We start from the raw sequence: 12,023 nt of genomic DNA, 5'->3' as shown, positions 1-12,023 counted from the left end.
GCTATTAGCTTACCCTGCGGCTTCCAATAGTCCCCTCTCTGTCTCCCGGGGCATGCAAATAATTCACAGCAGCTCGCTACACTGCGTGATGACAGGAAGCTGTAAGTAGAGCGGCTTCCTGTAACGGCGGCGTGTATCGCCGTTACTATGGAAACCGCTCTGCCTACAGCTTACGCCGTGGAGCGAGCTGCTGTGAATTATTTACATGCCCCGGGAGACGGAGATAGGACTATTGGAAGCCGCAGGGTAAGCTAATAGCAGCGGCGGCCGCGGGGGGGAGGTGGGCCTACGACCAACGTGACTCGCAAGCAAGCCGATTCCCCAACTTTTGGCCCACTTTTGGGGGGTCAAAAATTTGGCTTGCTTGCGAGTACTGTATATGTGTGTTTATTATACATATATATATGTGTGTGTGTGTGTGTGTGTATATGTATATATATATATATATATATATACATATACACACACACACACACACACACAAACACTTATATATATATATATATATATATATATATATATATATATATATATATGTGTATGAATATATATACATATACATACATACATATGCATATATACATATGTACATATATATACTTTAGTCTGTCCTTCTGCGATACTGTTACCGATTTTTGCCTGGATATTGACTACTCTCTGCCTGCCACCTGCACAACCTCTGCCTGGAATTTGTCTACTCTCTGCCTGCCACATGCACGACCTCTGCCTGGATTTTGTCTACTCTCTGCCTGCCGTCTGCACCGACCTCTGCCTGACGTTTGTCTACTCTCTGCCTGCAGCCTGCACGACCTCTGCCTGGATTTTGTCAACTCTCTGCCTGCCGCCTCCACCAATTTCTGCCTGGATTTTGTCTACTCTTTGCTTGCCGCCTGCACCGACCTCTGCCTGGATTTTGTCTGCTCTCTGCCTACCGCCTGCACCGACCTCTGCCTGGATTTTGTCTACTCTCTGCCTGCCGCCTGCACGACCTCTGCCTGGATTTTGTCAACTCTCTGCCTGCCGCCTCCACCAATTTCTGCCTGGATTTTGTCTACTCTTTGCTTGCCGCCTGCACAGACCTCTGCCTGGATTTTGCCTGCTCTCTGCCTACCGCCTGCACCGACCTCTGCCTAGATTTTGTCTGCTCTCTGCCTGCCACCTGCACCTACTTCTGCCTGGATTTTGACTACTCTCTGTCTGCCAGTTTTACAATGTTTTCAGTTTATGCATAAATGTAAATAATTCAACAAATCATACATGTAAATCCTAAAAACCCAGTGAATGAGCTTAGAGATCTGCTGGCCCAACATACACACACACCACACACCACACCACACCACACACACACACACCACACCACACACCACACCACACACCACACCACACACACACCACACACCACACCACACCACACACACACATACACACACACACACCACACACCACACACGCACATACCACACACCACACCACACACGCACATACCACACCACACACACACACACCTCACCACACCACACCCACACACCACACCACACACACAAACACCACCGCACCACACACACACACACACACACACACACCCCACAACACAACACATGCCACACACACACACCACACCACACACACACACACACACACACACACACACCACACCACACCACACACACACACCACACACACACTCTCTCACACACACACACACATATACACACACACACACCACACCACACACCACACCACACCACACACACACACACACACACCACACCACACACACACACACCACACACACACACCACACACTCACACACACACACACACACCACACACACACACACACACACACACACACACACCACACCACACCACACACACACCACACACTCACACACCACACACCACACACACACACACCACACCACACACACACCACACACACACCACACACACACACACACACACACACACACACACACAACCCCCCCATGGGGGGAAAGGTTCCACAAGGTGCCCCTGTACCATAAACACACCAGGTTCATTTTTTTTCCTGGTTTTTCTCCTCTAATTCCAGGTGCGTCTTATGGTCCGGAGCATCTTATAGTCCGAAAAATACGGTACTTTAGAACTCTTGCATCTTTAGAACTCTAGCTGAGGGCTAGAACGCACCTTTCACGATACTAGCTGAGTTTGAGAAAATGGCAGAGCACAGAAGACTTTCATTTATCCAAAATAAAAGCATGAACTTTCTTTTTCTGAAAGGACCAATGCTGACTCAGTATTAGATTTTATGATTTATTAAACTGAAATAATCATACACTATAATACAATAGTAGTCTCAGCTGCCTCTGTATTGGGGCTGAGCTGGTGGATGTTCTTCAGCTTTGGGGTCCGTCCAGATGGAGGATCTAGGCCGGCTCCTCCTAACATCGCCAAATGTCAGGCGGCACTGGTCCTAAATATCTGCAATAGAAAGAAAAACAAATTAATATTTGCTGTATATATTTTTACAGATTAGATAGTTTGTCTTATTTAAGGAATGAGTGCTGGAAAATATCTCCGGTAAAGGGTCATCACCTAGATGGAACATGATGACCGACTCTATCTAACATGGTGCAGCTCATATCAGACGGCTCTGGTCACTTGTATCAGCAAATAAAACAAATGTTACAGGTTAAGGTTTATCTGCAAATGTGAATTGAAGTAATGTGTCATATGAGAGTTGTTGTGCAGCATTATGTTCATTTGTTGTAAACTTCTTTTATACACTTACCCAATCTGGGGCCAGTAAAAGGTAAAGTCCAGTTAAAGTCCATTCCCAGTGGACCACCATGACTGGCTCTTTCCAACAGGCCCGCTGTCAGATGAGTCTGGTCATTGGTAGTCCAGGGTCTGGAGAAGGTCAAGTCCGGTAGAAGCTGTGTCTGACGCGTGGCTCTGGAGAAGTGACATCTACATCGGGAAGAGAGGATAACAAAGGTCAGAAAACATCACTTGGCAGACAATATAGTAACAACAGTTAATCCACAAACAACTTTATATCTGAACATTGAGCCCCTTTTTTCCTGTTACCTTACTAGATATTTGTAAGAAGTTAGATGGAGATTAGTTTGGTGCAACACGCTTCACTTGTAATAACTATAGCATATGTAGAAACAGTAAATGATCATTAGAATAGATTTACTATGTTTTGTAACATCAAAATGTAGCGAAGACAAAGAAAATGCTCTTGAAGTTGCTTCCCGTTCATTACTCCTTTCTTCTATATTAGTCGCTTCTGGTTGGCCTTTTTACATTGGTGGTTAGTATTATTGTACATTTGTGGCAGCACACCCAATATAAACGTGCTGGTAATGGGCTGGATGATGAGCACAAAAGCACACTGACATTGTAACTGGCTGTGAACTGAAATTACACTTCTTTGCATCCATGACAACAGAACTATCTGCACTCTGGTTGGAGTATTGTTGACATGAGACAGACCAGAAACTATCCTCTTGCTGCCGGGTAATTAACTGCACAATATAGGAGTTTTTGTTTCTTATTTTTAATACCTGGTTGACTAGCAATAACCATTAACACCATTATCTGTTTTTTCTCTGCTAAAGGCCATATGTATTATTATCTACATCTTTCTATATCATATACATATACAATCATGTTAAACTAATGTTTGCCATTAATCCCTGAAATCAATGACTCCCACTGAAAACATTTGTTTTTTATCAATGAAACCATAATGTCCCTTTATGCTGTCAGTGTCAACATAACTATAATAGATGAGAAATTAGACAAGAAAAAATGGAGTACTTACCTGTGGGTAGGTTGTCTGATGGCTTGGATGCTCATCAGTGATGTGGAGAGGAGACAAGGCATGCTACATGCTGAATGGTGTGTGGAGGCTGGATGATTATTCTTGGGGTGGCCTGACATCTGGGTGCATGGGAGCAGTGTGGTAGCTGGAAGCCCATGCAGGGCACACAAACGGGACGTTAGTGAACACGACCTGGTCCTCTGGTGCAAGTGGAACGATGCCTCTTACAGTATAAAAGGGCAGCATTGCATCGTCCTCATCTTGCTGTGGGCAGTGTTGTTGCACTGCAATTGGTGACGGCAGGATGCCAGTCTCCACCTCTTTCCAGTTAATATCAGAAAAGAATGGATGGCTTCTGATGTCACCATGGACTCCCAGCTGTTGGCTCCTGTTTTGACGCAGAAGCTTTTGTAAAAAGTCAGCGGTTTGATCTTCATGCCCTTGGTAGGAAGGCTTTGTTTCTAGTTGTAGCTCCTCCCTTGCCCATGGCTCATCGGCCCATGTGGGTGACATGCTCGAGTAGTCTCCTTTAATCAGGTGGTATAGCATGACACCCAGTGCATACCAGTCCATTGCTTCGGTCATATATTTTGTTTTCTTCACAGCTAGTCCGAAATCCGTGATTTTGATATGTCCATCTGCAGTTAGCATGATGTTATCCTCTTTCAGATCTCGGTGAATGATTCCTTTGCTGTGTAGGAACTGGATGCCACAAACAAGCTCTGCTGAAATGAATTGGAGAGTCTTGAAATCCAGGTTTGTACCCAGGTAGTCAAAAAGGGTCTGTCCTGTGGCCAGCTCCATGACATAGAAGATGTAGTTGTCAGTGTGAAATGCTCCATAACCATGAATGAGGAAGGGGCTCTGGCTAGTGATTGCCAGATATTGTCCCTCATCTAAGTATTCCTGACATCTTAGGAGCATTCTCTTTTTGAGAACCTTGATGGCAACACGTTCTTGACGTACTGCATCTGTTGCAAGCAGAACCTGACCGAAAGCTCCTTCTCCAAGAACATGATGGAAGGTGAATTGGTCTGCTGTTAAAGGAACAGAGGAGGCCTCAAGGGTTACACTGTCTTGAGCCTCCATGTCGCTGTCCATCCTGATTCTCTTGCTATTCTCTGTTTTAGGGCCACTGTCCATTTCTGATCTTTTCCTTTTTTGAGTTCCAGTAAGTTTTCTGAATCTCTTGCTTGGTCCAGCCTTTTCTTCAGATCTTTTTCTTTTACAGGATTCACTGTCCTTGTCGCATCTCTTTGCCCTTTCATGGTTTTCTTCGATCTTTGATGTCTTATGTGACCGACCATGAGGAGGGCTATGGCGTTGGGTAGTAGATCCACGCACCAGTCTAACAATGCGGTCACGAGCATTTCTCATGAAGGCAGCAACTCTGTGCAGAGTGGTCATTGTAGCATTTTCCCTCTTAGTCTCTCTCTCCTCTTCTACCTCTTTGTCCTCCTCCAGGCGCTTGTATGCGTCCAGCTTCTTTCTTCCACTAGAGCCCATGATGGGAAAGTGGAATAGATAAAATCGCAGAAAATCAAATCAGATATTCGCTAAGCTCAGTAAATAACACCTCGCTAGTCGACTGTTCTGATCAACTCTGAGGCCAGGTGCTCAGGAGTCTCCATATATAGCTGAGCCTTGCATTGTGATGTCATAATAAGCTGTGCTCATGATGTCACCGGTCACATGACTTGTGCAGGTGCAGATGGATGTTTGTTATTTTCTTAGTTAGTTTGTTTTTTTGTATTCAAAAGCATTTCCTGAACGGCAGTTGCTAAGCCTAACTGCCACAATAGTAAGATACCAGCCAGCCTCCCAGCCCACTTGCACACTGTTTTGGCAGTTAGCAAATGCTGATCAGGAAATGCCTTTGCAAACAAAAAAAAAACTGAGAATCCCCTATGAGCAGTGTTTCTTGTGAATTCTCGCCAAAGTGACTTTTGCATCGAAAACATAGTTTTCGATTTCGAGAATTTTTTTAAAAAAATTGCTTTTTTTTCGTTTTTAGAAAAATCTATATTTTTACAGTCAAAATGCAAAAAAAAAAAAAAAAAAAAAAAAAAAAAAAAAAAAAAAAAAACATATTACCACAAAAAGAAATGCGAAAAGTGCGACAACACAGAAAAACAATATTTCTACCATGACCATTTTTGCCGCAAAAATGCAAAACATCGATATTTTAGCGCAGACATTTCGGAAAAAATGCAAAAAAAAATATCGAACACGATTTCGATGGAATTTTCACTCAGTAATCAAAATAATCATTGTTTTCGCAAAAATAAATGCGAAAATAATTTTGGCATTCGCTTATCACTGTCCATGAGGAGATGGATTAGTCCAAAACCTGTCAGTTCTGTCAGATATAAACTACTTGCTGCAGTGGTCCTTTAAAAATAAAGGAAAAAAGGTGAATATAGCATGTCAGGTTTCCTATAGCTAATCATCAGAATTAATTGTTTACTGGCTCTGCTGCTGTCATCTGAATGTAACTGTCCCCTGACATGTGCTGTAGCAGCTTCTGCTGTGTGTAATGCTGGGGATACATGGTATGTTTCTGTACCGTGTATCGACCAGCTGATCCGGCCAGCTGATAATATTCAGCTGGCCCGATCGTGCCGCTAGACCCGCGCCTGCTCGATTCCCGCCGGCGGACAATGGCAGGGAATCGAGCGGTGATAAGGAAGCGCCGACGGGGACGAGCGGCAATCGATCCGCGTGCATGCGCGGACGAGCGGGGATGCGCCGGCATCGAGTCGCTGGCTCGATCCGGCGCAATAAACGAGCCATGTATGCACGGCATAAGAGATAACGGTGTAACAGAAGGCACCAAAAACGGCAAAATAATTAGATGCTATGGGCCAATTCACACGTTAGTGATTAGCGCTAGATTTTCACGGTAAAACGCATATTTTTTGCTCTACATTTTTGCAATTTTTGAGTGATCGCTATTAGTGCTTTGTTTAAATTTCAACTGCCATCGCTCAAAAAACAGGTAAAAGAATCACCGGTGAATGCGGCAGTGAGATCACTACCATATACTTAACATTACACTAGCGCTTTTACAATCACCGGCTATCGTGGCAGTGAGATCACTGCCATGCATCTAACATTATACTAGCACTTTCTGTGATCGCCGTTGATTCTGCGATTATCGGTAAAAGGACGCTTTCTTTGCTTTCTGTGAATTAAGCATTGTTTAATAACCATTACTTATGATTAATTAACCCCCCTGGCGGTAATCCCGACCTGTGCTCGGGCTCCACTTTGTGTGCTAGGAGTGGTAAGTGCAAGCTCAGGTCAGGCTGGCAAGAAGGCACTGTTTCTGGGTCCTGTGCGTGATCAGCGCTGCACAGCGGGACCCAGGCCTCTCCCCCCCGGCTATCATCACAGTCTTCGGCCGCCAGGATCCCCATTTCCAGGCTTTTCTTCTGGGGAAGCCAATCAGAGCGCGGTGGCGGCGATGCAACGTGATGTCACAGGAAGCGGGGGTGGCACCATTTTTTAAAGTGTCCCTGACTGATTGCGCAGGGCAGAAGAAAAACATAGAAAGATGTGCACTGTATGTATCTGTATGTATCTCTGTGTGTGTGTGTGTGTGTATATATATATATATATATATATATATATATATATATATATATATATATATATATATATATATATATATATATATATATATATATATATATATATGCATTGCCCGGGTATGCATTTGGCGGGTGTTGGCTCCGCCCACTTTTCCTAACCCTAGCACACAATTACTCAATTACTTCATGACCACGTTTGTGAGCTTTGCGGTCTTTGCCATCAATAATTTGCATTAAAATAAAATAAATCTGATTGGATGTGGCTCCACCCGTTTTCTGAAATTGTACCCCAATCACCCAATGGCTGTACCAGGTACAGGTGATTAACAGTGCAAGAGGCTTGTGTCATTAACAGTGCAAGAATGGCAGCAATTAAATATTCCCCTTAAAAATCAATAGGTGGATTTTGATTGGCTTTTGTAGGCCCCACTCACTTTTCTGAATATTAATCCCAGTCACCCAGTGACCAACTGTGCAAATTTTGAGAACCCTACCACTCACAGTGTAAGAATTGCTGCAGTTTACATTTTCCCAATGAAATTTGTATTTTTCTCCACCCACTGATGTCCTGACATTGTTTGAGTATGTATTTGGCTGGTGTTGGCTCCACCCACTTTTTCTAACCCTGATACATAATTACTAAGGCAGGGAACACACTTGTCTTTCAGTTTTCTGCGCGCGTTTTTCTCAGGGCCGGCCCGCCCATGAGGCGGGGTGAAACGTTTGCCTCAGGCGGCGCTTCTGAGGGGGCGGCACCCGCCCGTCCGTGGGTGTGGAGTGCCGCCCGAGCTGGAGGGAATAGCGGGCAGGAAGGGGGTATTGGGCCTAGCGGCGGGGAGGGGGGTCGGACCCCCCCCTCCCTCGCCTGGGTCCCCCGTCCTCCGCTCCCCTCCAGCTTGTTATGCGCGCTGGCTGGCTGGCTGCGGCTGTAAGAGGCAACGGGCGGGGATCACTCACCTCTTCCTCGTTCCAACGTGCGCTCCACTGACGTCACTTCCTGCGGCGTAGCAGGAAGTGACGTCAGTGGAGCGCAGGCTGAACGAGGAAGAGGTGAGTGATCCCCGCCCGTTGCCTCTTACAGCCGCAGCCAGCGCGCATAACAAGCTGGAGGGGAGCGGAGGCCGGGGGACCCAGGCGAGGGAGGGGGGGGTCCGACCCCCCTCCCTGCCGCTAGCCCCAATACCCCCTTCCTGCCCGCTATCCCCTCCAGCTCAGGCGGCCCCCCCACACCCACGGGGGGGGGGGGGGCAGCGGCGATTTCTTCAAAGTTTGCCTCAGGCGGCAAATGGTCTAGGGCCGGGCCTGGTTTTTCCGCATACTTTTTTCTGCACCCCAAGTGTGTTCCTATGCAGGAAAATGCGCGCGTTTTTTCACAGCAGCTGATGTAATTGATAGAGAAAACTGACAAAATGTGAAGAATCATGATGCAGAATGTCAGTTTTTCTTCTGCGCACGAACAACATATTAAGTGTTAGCTATCCCATTAATTAACATGAGCTCTCAGTTTTTCTGTGCAGAAAACGTGTACAAAAACTGTCAAGTGTATTCCCTGCCTTAATGACCAAGTTTGTGAGCTTTGCGATCTTTGGCATCAATAATTTGCAATGAGATTAAACAAATCTGATTGTCTGTTTGTGGCTCAACCCCTTTTTCTGAATTTGAGCCCCAATCACCCAATGACCAACTGTGCAAAGTTTGAGAACCCTAGCATTAAGAGTGTAAGAATGGCTGCAGTTTACATTTTCGCAGTAACATTTGTATTTGTCTCCACCCACTTATGACCCCACATTCTTTGCTCATGTATTTAGCTGGTGTTGGCTGTGCCCATTTTCCTAACCCTAACACACAATTAATCAATTACTTAATTACCAAGTTTGTGAGCTTTGCGGTGTTTGGCATCCCCTACTCCTCCAGTCCCTCCAGTCCTTGGGCATTCACGATCTCGCCCTGTCCTAGCTTTCATCCTACCTCTCCAACCGCTCCTTCACGACCGCCTTCAATGAGTCCTCGTCCACCCCCAACCACCTCTCGGTGGGAGTCCCCCAAGGTTCGGTCCTTGGCCCCCTACTGTTCACCCTATACACATCCTCCATTGGCAAGGTTATCTCCTCCATGGGTTTTAACTATCATCTGTATGCAGATGACACCCAGATCTACCTCCACACCCCTGACATATCCACCACTATCATGGACAAGGTCTCCTCCTGCCTATCAGCCATCTCCTCCTGGATGTCCGCTAGGTTCCTGAAACTAAATCTAGACAAAACGGAATTTATGATCTTCCCACCCCGGCCATCCAGGAACCTCCCAGATGTGCATGTCACTGTTAACCACACTACCATTCGCCCTACCTCTCAAGCCCGCTGTCTGGGTGTCACCCTGGACTCCGCACTCTCCTTCACTTCCCACATCCAAAATCTCACAAAGTCCTGCAACTTCCACCTTCGTAACATCTGTAAGATTCGCCCTTTCCTGACCTCTGCCACCACCAAACTCCTCATCCATGCCCTCATAATTTCCCGCCTTGACTACTGCAATGCCCTGCTGTCTGGTCTCCCTATGACCTGAACAGCCCCATTGCAGTCCATCATGAATGCGGCAGCCAGAATTATCCACTGCTCCCATCGCTCCACCACGGCAGATCCCCTCCTAGAATCCCTCCACTGGCTTCCTATCCAGTCCAGAATCAGATTCAAGATACTGTGTCTGACCTACAAATCTGTCCACAAAACCTGTCCAACCTACATTTCCGATCTTACTCAGAGGTACACACCTAGCCGCTCACTCCGCTCTTCCAATGAACTTCGCCTAACCACCCCCGCATCACCCAGTCCCATGCACGCCTCCAGGACTTCTCAAGAGCTGCTCCAACACTCAGGGCCGGATTTAGGCCAAGGGCACCTAGGCCATGGCCTAGGGCACCACAGCAGCAAGGGCACCAAAGCAGCAGGCTAAACTGGTGCAGAATTTGCAAGCTTGCAAATGCTGCAATGTAGGGAGATCAGGCGAGCGCCTGACCGTGGTACTCTGCTTCTAGCCGCCTCTGCAGCAGCCCCCTTACTCTCTGTGCACGTTTCCATTGTGGCTGGTGGCTATGGACTTGGGCAGCATTGGAGATGGAAACGAAGAGGAAGCTTCTGCATTGGAGACGAGCAGAGAAATGAGTGACACTGATGGCTGCTGCGGTGTGAAGGCGAACTGGCTACCTATACTGAAAGGGGGTGGGAAAAGGAGGGATTAAGGGAGTCACCTGGCTACCTATACTGGAGGGAAGGGCGGAGGGGTCATCTGGCTACATATACTAGAGGGAAGGGGGGAGGGGCCATCTGGCTACCTATACTGGAGGGAAGCGTCATCTCGCTAACTATACTGAAGGGGGGCGGCTGGTGACAGTGGCCTTGGGCGGTAAAGAGTACAAATCCGGCCCTGCCAACACTATGGAACTCCCTACCTCCACCCATTAGGGCAGCCCCCTCCTTCAACATCTTCAAGAAAGCCCTCAAAACTCACCTTTTCACTCTGGCCTACTACCCCTCAAAAGTGCTCTAAACCTACAGCTGAACTCTAGTCCCCTACCATTCGTGTCCTTACCTCTCCCTCTAGATTGTAAGCCTTTGGGCAGGGTCCTCCTCCTTTTGTGTCCTACCTGATCTTGCACCTCCATTACTGTGAACCCATGCTATGCATCTGAGTGAACCTAACTTGCCTAATCTCCATGCTCCATCCAGTCACTGACTAAGCATTACCTGGTACTCATACTATGGTGTGTGATCTGGTTTTCTTGTATTCCTGTATTGTCATATTGCTGTATGTCACCCCTAAATATATGTTGGCGCTTTAAAAATACAATAAATAAATAAATAAATAAAAAATAATTTGCATTGGAATGAAACAAATCTGATTGACTGTTTGTGGCTCCACCCCTTTACTGAATTTGAACCCCAGTCACCCAGTCATCTACTGTACCAGGTTTGAGGCTTTTCAAGGGGAATATTCACATTGCTGCCATTCTTGCACTGTTAATAGCACATTAACAATGCAAGAATGGCAGCAATGTGAATATTCCCCTTGAAAATAAATAGGTGGATTTTGATTGGCTTTTATAGGCTCCACCCACTTTTCTGAATATTAATCCCAGTCACCCAGTGACCAACTGTGCAAAGTTTGAGAACCCTGCCATTACCAGTGTAAGAATGGCTGCTGTTTACATTTTCCAGTGAAATTTGTATTTGTCTCCGCCTCCTTTTTGGTTATGGGAATAAAAAAGTATCCTATATGTTATTCCAGGTAATATACTATGTGTGTGCCAAATTTCTGATCAGCCATTTTTGCGTGATCAAGTAACAAACATCCAAACTTTCCCATTTATAATATTAGTAGGATATATACTGTATACATATACTGTATATAATCGCAAGTAAGCCGACCCGCATATAAGCCAGGAAAAAATGATTGACCCTTATATAAGCCGGGGGTAGGAAATGCTGCCCGTGTGATCCCCCCCAGTGTGTCCCAGTATAGTTAGTATAGTGCCCAGTATGGGTAGGTAGTGCCCAGTATAGCTAGTGAAGTTCCCAGTATAGCTAGTATAGTGCCCACTGCCCAGTATAGCTAGT

The 12,023-nt window shown here is 46.2% G+C and overlaps 1 protein-coding gene across 2 annotated transcripts; it reads right to left on the bottom strand.

Annotated features, from left to right (window-relative positions):
• Positions 1 to 2,373: 2,373 nt before the first annotated feature.
• LOC137541372 (cAMP-dependent protein kinase catalytic subunit-like) lies at positions 2,374 to 5,403 on the bottom strand. Of its 2 annotated transcripts, none has more exons than XM_068262641.1 (3): positions 3,815 to 5,403; positions 2,774 to 2,952; positions 2,374 to 2,463 (listed from the first exon to the last, which is right to left on the bottom strand). In XM_068262641.1, exon 1 carries the CDS (start codon positions 5,318 to 5,320, stop codon positions 3,911 to 3,913), a length of 1,410 nt encoding a protein of 469 aa, XP_068118742.1. In that variant the 5' UTR covers positions 5,321 to 5,403; the 3' UTR covers positions 2,374 to 2,463; positions 2,774 to 2,952; positions 3,815 to 3,910. The 2 variants fall into 2 exon arrangements, with proteins under 2 accessions (XP_068118742.1, XP_068118743.1); XM_068262642.1 differs by lacking the exon at positions 2,374 to 2,463 and adding an exon at positions 2,612 to 2,642.
• Between the last annotated feature and the right edge of the window lie 6,620 nt (positions 5,404 to 12,023).

This window comes from Hyperolius riggenbachi, chromosome 12 (genome assembly GCF_040937935.1).
Source record: "Hyperolius riggenbachi isolate aHypRig1 chromosome 12, aHypRig1.pri, whole genome shotgun sequence".
In the NCBI taxonomy this organism is placed as follows: Eukaryota; Metazoa; Chordata; class Amphibia; order Anura; family Hyperoliidae; genus Hyperolius; species Hyperolius riggenbachi.
This window is presented reverse-complemented; position numbering and strand designations above follow the sequence as displayed.

Bases quoted from the DNA above. Each gene is read 5' to 3' on its own strand.
- LOC137541372 (XM_068262641.1), bottom strand. From the start codon at position 5,320: ATGGGCTCTAGTGGAAGAAAGAAGCTGGACGCATACAAGCGCCTGGAG.